Source organism: Blastomyces dermatitidis (assembly GCF_000003525.1).
Source record: "Blastomyces dermatitidis ER-3 genomic scaffold supercont1.5, whole genome shotgun sequence".
Classification (NCBI taxonomy): domain Eukaryota; kingdom Fungi; phylum Ascomycota; class Eurotiomycetes; order Onygenales; family Ajellomycetaceae; genus Blastomyces; species Blastomyces dermatitidis.
In genome coordinates, this window is record NW_025544778.1 from 2,066,764 (window position 1) to 2,084,103 (window position 17,340).

General features: G+C 46.1%; 6 protein-coding genes across 8 annotated transcripts; 4 read left to right on the top strand and 2 right to left on the bottom strand.

Moving 5' to 3' along the window:
- Nucleotides 1-120: 120 nt before the first annotated feature.
- Nucleotides 121-1,414, top strand: BDCG_05151 (solute carrier family 25, member 46; the record flags this gene model as incomplete). The annotated part of the gene is made up of 6 exons (XM_045420816.1): nucleotides 121-137; nucleotides 216-290; nucleotides 353-482; nucleotides 560-1,031; nucleotides 1,101-1,246; nucleotides 1,322-1,414. The coding sequence occupies 6 exons, from the start codon at nucleotides 121-123 to the stop codon at nucleotides 1,412-1,414; spliced, it is 933 nt and encodes a 310-aa protein (XP_045276844.1).
- A 1,085-nt stretch (nucleotides 1,415-2,499) lies between these two features.
- Nucleotides 2,500-3,406, top strand: BDCG_05152 (uncharacterized protein; the record flags this gene model as incomplete). Its single annotated transcript, XM_045420817.1, has 2 exons — nucleotides 2,500-2,812; nucleotides 2,937-3,406. The coding sequence occupies 2 exons, from the start codon at nucleotides 2,500-2,502 to the stop codon at nucleotides 3,404-3,406; spliced, it is 783 nt and encodes a 260-aa protein (XP_045276845.1).
- Nucleotides 3,407-4,880: 1,474 nt separating this feature from the next.
- On the top strand, nucleotides 4,881-6,928 carry BDCG_05153 (endo-1,3(4)-beta-glucanase). Its single transcript, XM_045420818.1, has 4 exons — nucleotides 4,881-5,550; nucleotides 5,628-5,863; nucleotides 5,948-6,374; nucleotides 6,449-6,928. Exons 1-4 carry the CDS (start codon nucleotides 5,428-5,430, stop codon nucleotides 6,623-6,625), a joined length of 963 nt encoding a protein of 320 aa, XP_045276846.1. The 5' UTR covers nucleotides 4,881-5,427; the 3' UTR covers nucleotides 6,626-6,928.
- Nucleotides 6,929-7,197: 269 nt separating this feature from the next.
- On the top strand, nucleotides 7,198-9,760 carry BDCG_05154 (ribonucleoside-diphosphate reductase small chain). The gene is made up of 4 exons (XM_045420819.1): nucleotides 7,198-7,361; nucleotides 7,452-7,715; nucleotides 7,809-8,142; nucleotides 8,200-9,760. The coding sequence occupies exons 1-4, from the start codon at nucleotides 7,332-7,334 to the stop codon at nucleotides 8,811-8,813; spliced, it is 1,242 nt and encodes a 413-aa protein (XP_045276847.1). The 5' UTR covers nucleotides 7,198-7,331; the 3' UTR covers nucleotides 8,814-9,760.
- BDCG_05155 (uncharacterized protein) lies at nucleotides 8,795-10,849 on the bottom strand. The gene is made up of 2 exons (XM_045420820.1): nucleotides 10,240-10,849; nucleotides 8,795-10,138 (listed from the first exon to the last, which is right to left on the bottom strand). Exons 1-2 carry the CDS (start codon nucleotides 10,309-10,311, stop codon nucleotides 9,680-9,682), a joined length of 531 nt encoding a protein of 176 aa, XP_045276848.1. The 5' UTR covers nucleotides 10,312-10,849; the 3' UTR covers nucleotides 8,795-9,679.
- Nucleotides 10,850-11,104: 255 nt separating this feature from the next.
- On the bottom strand, nucleotides 11,105-16,794 carry BDCG_05156 (WD repeat protein). Of its 3 annotated transcripts, none has more exons than XM_045420823.1 (6): nucleotides 14,970-16,794; nucleotides 14,432-14,721; nucleotides 14,041-14,216; nucleotides 13,309-13,870; nucleotides 11,886-13,224; nucleotides 11,105-11,787 (listed from the first exon to the last, which is right to left on the bottom strand). In XM_045420823.1, the coding sequence occupies exons 1-6, from the start codon at nucleotides 15,028-15,030 to the stop codon at nucleotides 11,753-11,755; spliced, it is 2,463 nt and encodes an 820-aa protein (XP_045281137.1). In that variant the 5' UTR covers nucleotides 15,031-16,794; the 3' UTR covers nucleotides 11,105-11,752. The 3 variants fall into 3 exon arrangements, with proteins under 3 accessions (XP_045281137.1, XP_045281138.1, XP_045276849.1); XM_045420822.1 differs by having other exon boundaries at nucleotides 11,105-11,793; XM_045420821.1 differs by having other exon boundaries at nucleotides 11,105-13,224.
- Between the last annotated feature and the right edge of the window lie 546 nt (nucleotides 16,795-17,340).

Sequence of the window (17,340 nt, forward strand, 5' to 3'; positions counted from 1 at the left end):
CTCTCCGCTCTTTATAAATTTACTTTTTTACTTTTTTTTCATTTTTTATTTTTATTTTTTTTCCCCTTGGCCGCATTCGTTTGTCGCGGTCACGTCGTCTATCCTACCATTACACACGAAATGTCTACTACTACCGGGTGAACAACCTTGCACACACTTTTTTTCCCGCGAAAAACGAAGAAATGATTCTGACTGGTGCTCTCTCTGGGTTACAGGGCGTTTATCGCGGGAGGTCTGGCAGCGTGCGGTGCGGTCACGGTTACACACAGCTTCGAAACCGTTAAAATTCGGTATGATGGCGGTCGCGCTCTATTGTCAGCGGGAGTTTACATGTACTGACACTCCCTTGAAGTCTTCAGTTGCAAGGAGAGCTTCAGTCAAAGCAGGAAGCAGTGCGCAAATACAAGGGCGTTTTTCACGGTGTCAGAGTCATTCTCCAAAACGAAGGAGCTCGGGGCCTCTTCCGAGGGATCGGATCAGCAGTGAGCCCCATCTCCCCGTCACAATGCTTTCCTCCCTTTACCTTCTGGTAATATACTTACATACATGGTAAATATAGTATATCTATCAGGTCCTCCTTAATGGCTGTCGTCTTGGGTTTTACGAACCTCTTCGGGTAGGCGTCACGAAAGCGATTTACAAAGACCCAGCCCACCAATCCCTCGGCATAAATGTCTTTTCGGGAGCTGCATCGGGCATCTTGGGTGCTGCCGCCGGATCTCCCTTTTTCCTAGTAAAAACACGACTCCAATCGTTTTCTCCATTCCTGCCTGTAGGTACACAGCATATGTATAGAAACTCCGTGGATGGACTACGCCAAATTCACAGAGGTGAGGGCGTGAGAGGCCTATATCGTGGAGTTTATGCCGCTATGGTCCGTACCGGATTTGGTAGCTCGGTGCAACTACCTACATATTTCTTCGCAAAACGGCGGTTGATAAAACACCTCGGAATGGAAGATGGCCCTGCATTGCACCTGGCGAGTAGTGCCTGTAGCGGCTTCGTCGTCTGTTGTGTTATGCACCCTCCTGGTATGACAATTCAACCCCAATTAATATGGGGTTTTCTCAAAATTCGGGCTTGGCTGATTGCATTTCTAGATACCATCATGTCGCGAATGTATAACCAAACCGGAAACCTCTACAAGGGTGTTTTTGACTGCCTCTACAAGACCATCAGTAAAGAAGGTGTTCTTGCGATATATAAAGGATACTTTGCTCACTTGGCACGTATTCTACCCCATACGGTGCGTCTCTAATCCAATCACTTCCTCCCCAGATATTCACACTCAGGCATCTGTAACCAACTAAAAAAAACTTAGGTTTTGACCCTGAGTTTGGCCGAACAAACCAACAAACTTCTACGGAGAGTAGAAGACCGCATCATACCAGAATCAGTCAGGGAAAAAATGTAGTTCTCCAATAGTTTTCAAAAAAATATACCCGACGATCAGATACCCATTTGCAGCAAATGTTGCCTGGTTATATCGTTTACTTCAATGACTCGATAGCGTCTCTTTACCGTTCCCCCCTACTTCGAGCATCGGCTAGAGAGCTTTGGAATTTTCCTCGTTTCAGTCTCATATTATCGTTTTCGGCTTTGTTCAGGTGGTTTAATATCAAGCTTTAGAATTTTAGATTTTGGGCCTCGTTTGTTTTCTGATTTCCCCAGCCGCCTTTTTTTCCCTTTCCCTTTTCAGCAGACTCGAGGCCCGTTTCATTGTCACTCAGGAGGGGTATCTTTGTTTTGTAACTACACTTCCGTGGCAGGTATGCAGTGAAAATTTATAACCGTGCCCTGGTTAAACGGGCTGATGTGCAAACTCTGTTGCCCCGATACATTTCGGATATATTCAATCATCAAAATAGGATACTCATCAATTTCCCAAGTCATTATTGGATCGAAGAATTTAGCGCTCAGAGAAGGGGGCAGATGAGATCAGGCAACAGTTGCAGCCACGAAAGCTTTTACAACGGCCGCAGAACCTCGTTCTTTCAAAGAAACGCAAGCGAAGCACATACATAGAGCAACGATATAACCCTGATAAACACACTCAAGTCTCAACCCCTGACAATGTCTTCCGGAGCCGAAACTCAAAGCTTTTGTCTCGTCGCGAATTCAACAATTCGCTGCCCTTGGTTACATTGATGTTGCCATAAATCTTATTTCCTGCCTCAATGCGCACGTGAGATATTGCAAGGCCAATGTACATGTACAACCTCTATGGCTACTGCGGACAGAGTTGGGCAAATGGCCCGTCGGAGAAGAAGAAAAAGTGAAACAGAGAATTACGAAAAGTAAGGAGAAAAAAATCTATACGCCTCAAGCGGGCCAGAGAGGAGGTGGAGGGGGAGTGAGGGAGGGGACAAAAGAAGCGGATGTAACGATGGAGGATGTCTACAATGAGATACGGGCTTTGGAAGATATATATGCCCGCACTTGGTTCTACAAGGCTCGAAAGATTGTTTTCAAGGCACAATCTGGGCGTGGAGAAGTGGAATGCTTGGGAAGCGAGGATATATCTCTTCCGGTATTGAAACCCTCCTGGACTCCTTTGAGAAAGTCAAGCCCAACTCCCGGGACGCAAGCACCGGCGCTGCTGCCATGACTGCGTCAGCTACACTTGTCAGCGCATTGGACCTGAGATGGTTGCTCAAAGAAAGGAGGTATGCGCAAGAGGGTCTTATTTCGGTAGAAGAGCTTGTGGGCATCTTTGCAAAGCGAATGGAGGCGAATGAGCAATTGACCTATCTTACGCAATCGCGAAGAGCTTGGGAGGCTTTGAAAGATGGCACCTTGGCCAGAGCTATCGGTGTAAAACGATGACAAAGTACGGGGCTACGCAAATGAACTCGAGGAGACTATTGTCGAGCGAATTCGGGAAGGGAGGATGGAGCTTGACCCCCTCACCATGCGAGAGATGCTGAAAATCCTAGACAACAATACCCGGACGAATCCTGACAGCCTCCGGGATTACATGGATGGCCCTCCTGGGTCCTTATTCCACGACCCCGCAAGCCTGGAGGAAATTGCAGCAACTGAAAGAGAGCTGGGCATTAAGCTGCCAGCAGATTATAAAGAATTTATCGCCATCACGGACGGGTTTGAGCAAAGCTGGAGCGGTATAATTTCGGACCCTCCTCTTCACCCTCTCGACGAGATACGCTGGCTGGAAGATGATGAGGACTACTTCCTTGATCTCGAGATCGAGCTGATCAACCCCGGGTTTCCATATGGCATGTGGCCAACGGTGGGGAAATCAATCGAGATCGGGTGCGAGGACATTGATAATGTCTGGTTGATTCCTCCCTCGAAGGTCCAGGAGGTCCAGGGTCGGCTTTTAGAGATCATGCAGAGTGGAAAATATGATGATGCGCTGAAAAGGCGTCTTGTGGGCGAGATGTAGTCCTTTGTAGGGAGCATGGAAAATTTCATGAAGCTTGAATGGTGTTTGGTTACATGGTCGTCTGGCGGCGTTGCGTCGATGAGATCCTATCCCAGCTTTACTACCTACACGAGGGAAAAGGTGGAAGGCTCCTCAAGAAGCGTTAATGGCGAACTGCGGCCAGAGAAGTTCTTCGGATATCAGTGCTGTTGAGGCGCCTCTCGAAATATTGATAGGAAAAAGACTTCCCCGACCAAGCAGCCTTAAGTAATGGAAGAGAGCACATTGTCTCCTTTCGGCGCGGGACGGCGGCGCAGTTGTGTGACATTGAGGTACCTTACCTTGCTTCGCCGGGATACGGACAAACTGCGCCAGCTACTAACATCGTTGGTAGGTTCCAGACACTAACCTAACTATTATTTATCGATCCCTGATATTCGCCGGTAGCAAACCACGACCGGAGAATAAAATGCTGCACCGTGGCTCAAGCGCATTTCATCTCCTGCCATCAATTCTTCAGAAGACTCAGCCTGCCAGGACTGCATTAGATATTTCACTCAGGTTTCGGTGATCGAGAAGAGTTAGCTGCCCATTCATGATTGTATTTCCCCCTGCCATCCACGCTCCAGCTTCCGAAGCTATTTTCATGTTTGTATACTACTCTCAAATTTCTGCCGATGCATGTCCAAACTACGGAGTAAAAACGATATTGATAGAACAAGTAACTACGCTGCGTATGCGCGTGCCAAGTAAATTAGTCAACCGGCCCCAAGTTCGACTCTATAAAAATATCCCGACCCCGGTCTCCGAGCAATGCGATTGGCACGGTCTCAGTTGGTTACTATTATTTCTTTCTTTTCTTTTGATGGAAGGTTGGAGTATGCATTCAAGAGCTACTACGTGGCCTTTTTATGATGCTTGCGAATCGCCGAATTCACCTGGCTGTGGGTGGAACCGGTCGGCCCGCAAATTTAATCTATCGCATTTCTTAGCATTCCTTGGCATAAAATGGAAACACTCAAATGATATTTAACCTCATTTATGGAGGATCCTCTCAACAGTTTTGATTAGTGCTAAGAATTTAAGCTGTAATACTGTTATCATTCCATTTCTCAAGTCCCTGGGATTTAGGCTAGCTTTAGTTAAGCTGTAGCTGGTTATTCAGGTGCCACAGACATTAACCTCTCTTAGAACTCTGGTTAAGAGAGGGAATGAGAATACTTTATGCCTGTAACAAAGTTAGTTACACCTTAAATTCGTAGTGCTAATCAAACTTTTGAGAGGATCCTCTGTAAAACGGATTTTAATATTACAGTGTAGAAGTTAAAACATGAAATTCATGATCCCATTTTAAAAAATGTGACGAGGACTAGACAGTAGTAACTAATAGTAGTAGTCCCACTGGTAAGTCGTCCCACTGGTAGTCCTACTGGTGGTAGTCCCACTAGGACTGTATGAGTAGTCCCAGTATTGTGCACTGGGACCAATCAATCTGGTAATGGGCCTACTAAATATTTTGGTCCTAGTCCCATGGTATTCGACCATGCTACTAAGGTAGTAGATAGGTTGGAGGAACTTCAGAGGGGTTGGCCCTAGGACTCCGGAGAGATGTCAGAGATGATGCTTTAGATATGGTTGATCGAATGGAATTCAGCTATTTGTCTTTTAGCTATAAGTATATATATCGCTGTTGGCTAAATCTGTTGGGTTTCAATCCTCCTCCACTGTTGCGTTCATTCCCGGCCCACCCCGGACGAAGAGTAGGCATGCTGAAATGACTTCTCCATGTGCTGCGGATGCAAATGAATTTTGCAAGGGAAGACGATTTGGTTTGTCCGTTCCCTCACGCCTTCTCCTCCTCATGGAATTATCTCTCCGCCCCGGGAAGACCGTTCTTGTGAGCGATAAAGAACGGCGTGCCCGGTGAGGATATTTAATCTCCCAAATTTGCCGGCACTCTCCTTATATCTTATTCCCAGGCTTTTATTCTTTTTTTGCTTCCTTTGGATTTTGATAGACTTCATTGATACCGTATTGGCACGATGCATTTATCCGTATCTATCCGTATTTGTGTGAATAGTTTTGTCGTCTTTTCCCAAGCGGCATATACTCTGATAGACGACTATACAGCGAGGACCTTTTTCCAGGCATTTGATTTCTTCTCGGTGAGTCCTGGCATCGATCGTCATTTAGCTGAGTGTAACCCAGCTGGAATATCTGCTCACTAGTTTGTATATTCCAGGGTGACGATCCTACTCATGGATATGTCAATTATCTCGATCGAACCACCGCGAGATATCAGGGGCTAGTCTCTTCTACAGACGACGTTATATATATGGGAGTCGATAGCACAAACGTCGCCTCCGGAAGAGGGCGATCCAGTGTTCGAGTTAGCAGCAAGAAGGAATATGATAAAGGCCTGATAATCACGGACATTGAGCACATGCCCGGTGGGATTTGCGGGACCTGGCCTGCATTGTAAGTAAAAACATAGATTATCCTCCGAGGTGAGTTCTCGTATCAATGAAGAACCAGACTGACAAAGTTATAACCTCCCATCAGCTGGACCGTTGGGCCAAACTGGCCTAATAATGGCGAAATTGATATTGTGGAAGGAGTCAACACGCAAGCTACTAACTTAATGTCCATGCACACCAACTACGGTTGCAGTATTACTAACTCGGGAAGTTTCACGGGCACCATCCTGACATCGAACTGCGATGTCAATGCTGCGGGACAACCCCCCAACGCCGGTTGTGGCATCAGCTCCTCGGACACGGCATCGTACGGTGCTGGATTCAACGCAAATGGAGGCGGAGTGTACGCCACAGAAATAACAGCATCTGCAGTCACCGTGTGGTTCTTCCCACGTGATGATATCCCTAAGGATATCACTGCTAGAACCCCAGATCCAGCGTCGTGGCCTAGGCCGATGGCCCAGTTCCAGGGTCAATGTGACATTGCCGCTCACATTAAGCTGCAGAGGATCGTATGTCATTGCTTGATTGCTTTGTTCTTGACACACAAACTTCCAGATGTGGTAGCTAACGTATCATCCCGTAGGTTTTCGACATCACGTTCTGTGGCGATTGGGCTGGTAATGTCTGGTCTAGCAGCAGCTGTGCAGCGAGAGCTCCGACATGCCGGGAATTTGTGCAGAATAATCCGACCGAGTTCAAGGGCGCGTACTGGCTTGTTAAATATGTCCGTGTCTTCGCCAAGAATGATGCCGCATATTAACACGAGGAGCTTGACCCAGTTTCATGTCATTTTCTGATGCTTTTCTTGGCTTATTTCAAATTTCGTTGGACCATCGCATGTTGCGTGTGTACATGTACATGTACATACCCCATTCGTTATCATGTACATAGATATAGCCATTGTTAGGAGTATTCCTTGACAGATCTCACAACATTTTCATGATCCCAGTTATAGAACGCTCTCAGGTGTATAGAGCCCCCAAGGTGTGATAGAGCCCCCCAGGTATAGAGATCCCCAGATAGAGATCCCCCAGATATAGAGACCTCCAGGTAAGAAATCACCAGGTATAGAGACTCTCTGGGTACAGAGGCCTCAGGGAATAGTGGCCCCAGAGTATAGAGACTCCTTGAGTGCCTATGCAAGTGTTGTGTAAATCGTTTACCAATTTGAAGCGCAGAATTTCTGATTTGGTCGAAAGGTGCCAAGCAATGACGTGACAGGACAAAACAAACAATGCAAACCCACCTCGCGTTTACGTGATTTGTTTGCTGCCGAAGTCGCGCTGATTCGCGTAGTCCCGTGACTTAGCGTGTTGCCTGCCTGCCTATTTATTTCTTCGCCCTCGCCATCGTTTGTATCTTCAATCTCCCATCTCACCCTCAACACCAGGTTTGCTGTTCTCACACCACGCAACTTCTCGTCTCTATTGTCTCAATTGTTTCACTGTGTCTTAATACTCGCTACAATGGCTTCTCAAGTCAGCCCGTCGAAACAGGTATGCTTCTGAGCCTCCACGCGCTACTCCCCTCGTACCCGACGCGTCCATGATAATAGATGACCGTGTGCAGCTAACAGCTTCATGTAGACTGCATCCTCGCTGGAAAACCTGAAAATGAATGACTCTCCTGCTAAGAAGCTCAACTTCGAGCCTACCGGCAAGGAAAATGCTACGACGCCCGTCGCTCTCGTCCTTGACCCCAAGCTGCTTGAGAAGAAAGAGACTACGCCTCTGAGACCAGAGGAGACAGAGAAGAAAGCTCTGACTGGAATGAAAGCGCTCGAGGCAGAGGAGCCATTGCTCCAGGAGAACCCAAACAGATTTGTTTTGTTTCCACTTAAATATCACGAGGTATGTTCCCACTCCCTTCGACGCGTCACGCGTAAAGTGGTGTTTTTCCTTCTCAACACGTCCTAAAAGCTAAACTAACGCGATTCAATATAGATCTGGCAAATGTATAAGAAAGCGGAGGCGTCATTCTGGACTGCAGAAGAAATTGATCTCTCAAAAGATCTTCACGATTGGAACAACAGATTGAACGATGATGAGCGATACTTTATCTCCCATGTCTTGGCATTCTTCGCTGCCTCGGATGGCATTGTCAACGAGAACCTGGTCGAGCGTTTCAGCAGTGAAGTTCAGGTTCCTGAGGCTCGCTGCTTCTACGGCTTCCAGATCATGATGGAGAATATTCATTCCGAGACTTACTCTCTCCTAATCGACACGTATATCAAAGAGCCAAAGCAGCGAACTTATCTGTTCGATGCCATTGACACCAGTATGGATTCTTCCCCACTCTAATTTTAGAGAAATTTCCACCTAACGCGTTCTCTAGTTCCATGCATCCGCAAGAAGGCTGATTGGGCCATCCGGTGGATCGAAGATAAAGAATCTAGCTTCGCGCAGCGCCTCGTCGCCTTCGCAGCTGTCGAAGGCATCTTCTTTAGTGGATCCTTTGCTTCTATCTTCTGGCTCAAGAAACGGGGTCTCATGCCTGGCCTTACCTTTTCTAACGAGCTTATCTCTCGTGACGAGGGCTTACACACTGATTTCGCCTGTCTTCTCTTCTCCCACCTCCGCCACCGCCCCAGCCCAGAGGCGGTTGAGAGGATCATCACGGAGGCCGTCACGATAGAGCAGGAATTCCTCTCAGATGCGCTCCCAGTCGCGCTTCTCGGAATGAACGCCAAGCTCATGTGCCAATACATCGAGTTTGTCGCTGACCGCCTCCTCGTTGCATTGGGCAACAAGAAAGTCTACAACTCCACCAACCCATTTGACTTCATGGACAACATCTCGCTAGCTGGCAAGACCAACTTCTTTGAAAAGCGTGTTGGCGACTACCAAAAAGCCGGTGTCATGGCAAGCACCAAGAAAGAAGCTGCTACTGAAGAAACGGAGAAGCAGATCGAGAATGGAGGTGCATTCACCTTCGACGAAGACTTCTAAACTGTTTCGTGTCATTGCTTTCTTGGGATGGATAGACTCCTCTCCATCTTGTATTTGACGTCTGTGACGCATATACCCCCCATTCTACTTTCTTGTTTCGGACTTCATACCCCCAGTCACAGTGTATATTTCTACACTTCAGATACCCTCTAGTGGTTTCTGCCTCGGATAACCTGTACTTCTATGTGTGGCTCTTTTTGGTGCATTGTACTCGCTTATGTGTTTTTCTGTTATCTTTTTTTCCCCTCTCACCTCGTAATATTGGCTCCATGACTGCATTTGATGTTCCTTTTTCCTTCGTCCTCATCGTTTTACCGGCTGGGTCTCATGACAAATTCTTACGTATTGGGTTACGGCGTCTCCTACTATTTATTTATATTTTTACTCCTGTCCTTGCCCGTCTTATGTTGTATCTTGCATTATGTTTATCCTCAATTTCAAAATGTGTCCCAGAAACAAGAAAAGCAAAGGGCAGGCGGAGATGAGAAATTTCTGTCTGCTCTTTTGCATAATCTAGTTTTTAGCAGCCAAATATATAACGTCACTGATGAAAAAGCCTTCCGCCCATCCGAGTTATACAGGTGCAAATATGGCTTGGGGTGGAACACAAGGATGAGGCCACCGGAATCATGGCTCTTGACTCTGTCATGTATGTATGAATCAATTTAACCAACCACAGCGCGGATAATTTATGTCAGATATTTTCTATAAACAATAAACGAGGGAGAAAAATGCTCTTGAAGTAGCCATCTATTGTACCCGGTCCCATGTTTCGAGTCTCATGATCTCTCTCAATAGAAAATCCCATAATTATGTACCTGAAAATGAAAGGGGGAGGGGCAATAAATAAATAATATCAAAATAGCCTACTTCTTCCCCTTCCCTTTCTTCTTCGATTTCCCCCCACCACCACCACTGCTAGAACCCTTTCCACCAGCACCAGCACCGGGTCCCGATGTAGTCGCAGTCGCAGACGCAGGCGCAGTCGCAGCATCTGTCATCTCCGTATCCCCAGCCATACCGGTATCTGCTGCTATTGGCTCAACAACCGGCGCGCCGCTCGCCAATTTGCCCAGGCCAGCAATCAGCCGGCCGACTTCCGCGGCTTTGTTCGTGCGGTATTTGAGGCAGATGCCGCTGGTTGGATGGAAGGTTTTGAGGGTTATGGTTGCGGGGGTTGGTGTTTGTGTTTGTGTCTGTGATTGTGATTGAGTCTGTGTGGATGGTGTCGAGGTACCTGTAGGGGCGGGTTTTGGTTTCGTGGAGGTGGGTTGGGATGATGATTTTTTGGGGCGAGGGTATGAGTATTTTGTTGTTATTCGGGTCTGAAGGGATTAAAGAGAAGGAGGGCGGTGTTAGTGATATATTTGTATATTTGCGCTTGGATGCATAAATAACTATTGATCAGGGCTCTCACTCGACATACCGTGTCTGGATAAGCCTGGAGCAGGAGCGCTGACTGCTCTAGATATTCCTGTGAAGTGGATAGGTACGGCATTTTTGTGGTTTTCGCTTCCCTCTTCCACTCGCTCAGGATCAATACTGGCACCGATTTCACCTCAGAGCTCAAACCGCTGAGCGTACTTCGGTCAAGGTGGTTGATCTCCAACAGGATGCGCCTGGGTTTAGCCGCCCGCTATCTGCTTTCAATTATGCAGGGCGGTGTCGAGGTATGATTTCGTTATACATATATGCTCAAAGTATTGAAGTATTGGCCAGGTATGTAAACCTCTGTTCAAGGTCCAAGGGTCTATCGAGAGGGATGATACGCGGACTTTCGAAGGGGGTTTTTTTTTTTTTTTTTTTTTTTTTTTTTTTTTTTTTTTTTGCTCTTGCTCGACGTGGAGGAAAGTCTGCAAGGTCTGTTAATTGGTTTATGATTCGTACATATAGAAGAAGATAGATGTGTACCCAAGTGGTAAGTAATACGGAAGTTATATCAGAAGGTTATCGGGTGTTAACATGGGGTGTTTTGTTGGAGCAAATAGACGTGGTGGTGTGAGTGTGGTGGAGTGGGGAAAGTGAAAAATTGGAGCCGCAACGTTAGCAAGTACAAACATTTTAACTATATCCGAAAAAATATATGAAAATTGAATGTCCATTCAGTCATTTTGAAGAGACAAAAAACAGCCTGGAATATTCCCGAAATATACATATATTCATCCCATAATATACCTCCCTATCATGATTAGATATTTGCTATTCATACGGATTATGCCTCCTAAAGATATATAATTAGTTACACCATACCCGCTTCCAAAAAAAAAAAAAAAAAAAAAAAAAAAAAAAAAAAAAAAAAAAAAAACAATAATAATGACAATACCAATAAACCAAGAGCTACCAACCAGCCAAAAAGCGAAACCCCTTGCCAAAAAGAAACTAAAAAATAAAAAGTGAAGAAACACACAGGTGCACGAAACGTTAGACTAATCGTCCGTTCGTCCCCTTCTATCAAAATCAGATTTCATAAACCATACGAGTAATTCCCTCGTTCCCTCCATCACCGCGCAGGAAACCGACACCCAACACATATCAACTTCGGATCCCCACTCTTCATGCGCATCGCACGGAAATTTTCCCCCCGACACCGTGGACACCTGAGATCCTCCCCATCAACGTCATCATCCTCCCCCCCTTCCTCTTCCTCATCATCACCACCACAATCTCCATAACCTCGACCATTCTCGGCACGAGCATGATAAAAATCCACCTCCGAGGAAAGAATATCACTACTCAACGTGCTCACCTTACTCACCTGTCGTACGAACGGGTGCCGCTCGTCATGCTCAAGCGACTCAACGGGCCGCAGGTTGCCTGACGCTTGGGAGGCGAACGCATCCTTATTCCAGTACATGTAGCTCTGGTCATCCAATAGCAGGAGGTTATCTGGCGAACACGCTCTTATTGCTGCTGGTCTGAGATTTTCGCTGTGGCGGCGTTCATGCTTGTTGCTGGTATGTGGTTCTCGCGGTGTCTGCTGCTGTGGAATACATTCAGAGGATGCTGCAGTACCGGAAGAGGGTCTGTCTATCATGGAGGGTTGTTTAGATGAGAAAGCGGGGGAGAACGAACGTATGGACGGCTCTTCCGCTGGGTTGAAAACAACGCTTGGGTTGTGGCCCTGGCCCTGGCCCCGGCCCCGCTGAGGCTTATCCTTATTCTTTTCCTTTTGTTTTGTGGAGGACTTGCGAGGAGAGATGCTTCGGGTTCTCATGGATAGGCTGGAGCGAAGGTTGTCAAAGCTGGAGTTTTCCGCGCCCATTACTGTGTTTCGCCATGATAATATGCGCTCGGATGGTGTTTTGTGAATGGAGTCTTTGCCTAATGATGAAGCAATACTGTGGCGTGTAGAGAAGGAATTGTTTCGGCCAAGAATCCTTCGCGAAAAGCCAGTATCCCACACATCACTCCGCAGTTTATGGTATCCACAATCCTGTCGAAAAGCTTTGATGGTGCCATTGGCATCTGCAGCGATGATTATGTTTCCGCAAGGGTGAGAAAATTTCGTTGAAGGTGGCTGGAACTCTTCTGGTTTCCGAGTAAGTGGAAATGTAGAGCTTCTGGGGGTGGGTGCCAACGACCCTTCCCGGGAGCCACCGGCATCAGTAGTTGGTTTAGACGCCACAGACGGTGCTTGGCTAACAAGAGTAATAGGAGGTGGATTGCAAAGGTCATAAAGGAGGTCACCAGTCGCCCCAAGCAACTGTCTAGTTTTATTCGGAGCGAAAATAGCGGTCGTGACGACAGAGGGGTGTGCTTCGAAGATCTCAACAGCGCGCTTCTCTGGGTCCCTTTCCGGAGAGGCGATAGGCCATATATACACTTTCCTATCCTCACTTCCACATATAACATATTTGCCATCGCTGCTGAATGTAGCCCGAATTTGACTAGAATGATTTTCGTTCCCTCGAAACTTCACCTCCAGTGTGCGATCCCTAAAGTTATATAGACGGATTCGAGAGTCATTGCTTGTGATGAGAAGCTTCACTAAGCCGTTGGGATTGTTAGGTGGTTGTACGATCGTGTCAATTCCGGTTATTTTACTGCCCTTGGCATTCAGCCCGCGTGCTGATCTCACATGGATTTGGGAATGAATTTTCAAACCGTCCGTGTCATAGATGAGACAGAGTCCGTTCCGGCAGCCAGCAATAGAGTACTTCCCGTCAGGGGTAAAAGCCACAGAGGTTATCATGTCAGGGAGGGTAGTCACAAACGCTACACTCTTGTCTGGTATGCTCCATAACCGTAACTTTGAATCTAGAGACCCAGCGAGGAAAAAACGATCGTCTTGGGGATGAAATTGCACGGACGTGACAAAGTCGTTATGTTTAAAGCAACAAAGGCATTCGTTTCTCGTAACATGCCACAATCGAACTGTTTTATCCATCGATGTGGACAGCAAGAAATTATTCTTCAAAGAGTCCAATTAGCACCTTGTCAAAATTAAACGGTTTGGTTTAGCGGAAGGGGTCGCCCAAAACACCAAAACACGTACCTTGCTCCAAGTCAAATCAACAATGCTCGCGGTGTGCGATTCATATTCCCGTACAGGTTGAAACTTAAACACAGGTGCTCTTAGTCGTATGAATGGCTTGTCGTTCTGGGCCTCTTCTTCAATCTCATGCGCCTGGCGATCCTCGCGTGTGGCAATGACAGCCCAAACGCGAACCTTTTTATCCTGCCCAGCTGCAGCTAGGAATTTTCCATCCTCGGAAAACTCAAGGGCCCATATTGCCTTACCGGTTGCTGGAATCTCTTCTGAACCGGTTGAACTATCCTTGCCATCTAATGACTTGTTCTTGGTGGAAGAACAAGTACCACAGAGCTCTTGAGCGATAAACAGGCGGTTAAAGTCTTTATCCTTCTTGTAATGAGAGCGAACTTTGATATATTTCGGTGGCGGGGGATATCGAGGGATAAATCCTATCGGTTGAGCAAATACTTCAGCGTCCATACCGGTGGCACGGATCTCGCCCGTTTCAGAGACATCGTCTTTCCACTCAGCGGAGGTTTTCTTCTTGCTGCCGATGATACGGCTCAAGAATGAAACGCCTTTCCTAGAGTCAAGTGAAAATCGGTGAAGAAATGATGTTGTTAGCGACTCTTAGAAACAAGAGGCCTTTCAGAAAAACGCTCAAATAGCGAGGCAAGGAAACGAATCTACCAATCCTCCTTGCGCAAGGGGGAATGCTGGTGACTTCCAGAACAGGGAATTCGAAAAACTTACTTCTTTTCCTTAGAATTTTTCTGATATAGGCTTGCTTCTCTTAATATTCCAGACGAAGAGTCTTCTTGGGTAAGGGCCCATTGGAACTCCGACCCACCCGGTTCCGTGTCAGATTTTCCTTGAGTTCGTAATCTTGGGGGGTTTGATCTATCTGTATTCGTTCGTTGGAGGATATGCTTGTAAGGCGCAAAGAGAAACACAAGCAATCAGCAAGGGAGTCCACAGTCTAGTAATTCCGGTTCCCTCCGGGGTCATATTTTACGAATATGGAGAATAGAGCAGGTAGAGGGCCATTTTTTTTTTTTGGTAGATAAGGGAATGACGACTTATTTTCGTCGCTCCTGGCGTCTTCTTGGTGGCATATAGAAATAATCAAAAAAAAAGGACATACCTGGGATAGAGGATCGATCAGGGCCTGACATTGTGATTCCTGATTACTTGTACTCGAAAGTTTGAACTGCGGTTGAGACAACGAAGGTGAGGCTGCTGCTGCCACTGGTGGCTTGGTGGTGGGAATCGCCGTATGGCTTTTGACTAGTGGGGGCTTGCTATCGTTGTGAAGGTTGCGCTCCTCAGCTTTGTAACTGGCCGTATTGGCTGTGCTTGTTCGAGACGCCTTGCGCGCATCTGGAGGTTGCAGCAAGGGGCTGCTGTGACTTGTAGAAGCTCCATTTCCTGCCACTGTGCTCCCTTCTTAATCAGCGTCCTGCACGAGTCTAGGCTTTCGGACCTATCGAATGGCTGATCGAACAACAACGTGTAGGAGGAACACGAGAGTCAACGCTTGACGGGCTGAAGAGAGAGATACAGCAATTGGGGGCTTGCGAATAGCGTCGAATATAATATTTAAACGTGAAGCATCCCTGCCCGCGACGCACGCACTACCTGGCAGACCAAATGGGCAATAGAAATAAAAATGCGCTACGTACCTTCGGAAATAGGTCCTCCGTCATGCTCCCTCCTCCTGTGCATGCCACCGTCCTGGTCCATATTGCGAGCTTTTTTTTTTTTTTTCTTTTTCTTTTGAATCAAGAACGAGTTAGGAGATCGCCAGGGCAGTGGAGGGCAGCGGAGTCCAGAAAGTCGCCGTCCATTAGCCGCAAGTGAGCTGTCGCGAGGGTGTGCATTGAAGGACAAAGGGGGTGGAGAGAGGAAGACAGGCGGGGGGAATAATTGCAAATGTAATAGCAAGCAGTGTAGACGAAGATATATATTGTTTATGCAGCGAGTGGGGTTGAGGTGAGTGACTGGCTCAATCCTTCTACACTGACTTAAGTTACTTGCTTAATATCGCAACCGCCTGGAAAGCCTTTTGTGGTTTCTTTTGAATGGCGGCGGTGGTTCAGGAGGATTGATACAATGAAATTGAAAATCAACCACGATCGGCCCTAGCCACCACCCACACTCCTGCAATGCGCAAAATAACAGGCTGAGGAGGTGTTGGGGTCCTGGGTTGACTCTGGCCCATGGTTGGATGTTTTTTCAAGGCAGATATTGTGTTGAGTTTGGGTTGTGCCTTCAATTTCAATGGGGGTTGAATTTATAACCTTTTCTTTTCTTTTCTTTTCTTTTTTCTTTTTTTGAATAAATATTGATATCGATTCCCCCGCACGCGCGAGAGTCGTTCCTGCTGTGAGTAATTGTTGTTGTCGAGGGCGCGCGCAATTATTAATAAGTAAGTTAAAACAGCTAACTTAAGTTAACTAAGTTAGTTAACTAAGTTAACTAACTTTTTAACTAACTTTAGCTAGGCAAGCAAATACGCTGCGCGTAGACAAGAAGAAGGTTGATCTCTGGCACCAACGTTGATTTATAACACGCAGGTTAACACGCAGGCTAACCCGCTCCTCCAAATAAGAATAACCATCCATCAACCAGGGGCCAGCTTATCCTGGGTTGGCTGCGGGTATCGCTGATAATCCTCCGCAGCTCGCATTCCAAGGTTGCATTGAGGCCCTGGATGTGGCGGCTTTGGACAATTGAAATCCCTCCCCTCTACATGAGTACGGAGTAGTGGCAGACCAGACAATGAGCCAGATATGGGGAAATTCGAAGGGGGAGGCTTGTATATGTACAGCGTATGTACTCCGTAGAGTCGTACTCGCAAGCACAGAAAAGTATATATCTAACTTCTAAATAAAACATGAACCGGAGATGCGAATACTAAAAATAATATCTTGTCGCGTCGTGCCGTTTCTCCCGCCAGATCGCCTTTCTCTGCCATAGTACGGAGTAGAGGCTGCTACTACACGGCCTCATTATTCCCCACTTGGACAGTTCTCCCGGATTGGTCTGGGTTTATGAATCAATCTTATGGTTGATTGCGCTATTCAGTGCGAAAATACGGATTAGTAGTGGTGTAAGTGTTGCGGCATTGGCCTTTTCTATTCAAAACCTCTAACGTACTATTATAAAAAAAAAAAAAGGAGAAAAAAGAAGACGGGCCTGCGAAATGACGAAAGGTACAGTACATACATTACAAAGAGTTAAAATGCTGCACTTGTATCGGTTATGTACTCTTAACATCGAGCCGAACCGAAGCCCTGAAAGCTGAGACGTATTTTATCTCATCATCATCATCATCATCATCATCATCATTATTATTATTATTAGCATCAGGCGTATGTTAAGTGGGGGTTTTGATATTTCTGGAGGGGACTCCGGGTTTTTTTTGTCTTTAACCTATATGTATGTATATTATATATATTTATATATATAGCCCGCAACTGGATCTTGGTGGCCAGCTGCAGTCCAAAATATTGTATGTTCATTAGAGGGAAAAGGATCCCTATCAGCATGCAGCACAGAAGCTAGAGTTTTCGCATGACAAATAGCATGATGATTGATATCCGGATAATCGGACCTCCATCGGCTTGCTGTATCGAATAAATAGATTGCGTAACCTCTAGATATTTATCCTATGATACTATCTGAATAAGTACTTGAGAGTTTTACTTTTATAAATACATCAATTAGATGTCGCAGGGTATGTATGTATGTATGCTTCTTAAAAAATCCTTCAAAACTCATAGTTTATATAAGATGCCATTTTGAACCTTTCAAAGCATAAAGAAGATAATGGAAAAAGACAATAGAAAAATCAATGCATCTAAGCAATTATCATTCATTGATATCATGAATTTATTTGAGCAATAATCATGAAATATGAAATTTCTTCTGCTGAATTTACCATGTATTTTTACAGCTGAGAATGTGACTGCTTCATGAGACTAGATTCTATATCATCAATTAATAACACTCAGCTACAAGAGTGAAAATGACATGTATATAGAGTATAGT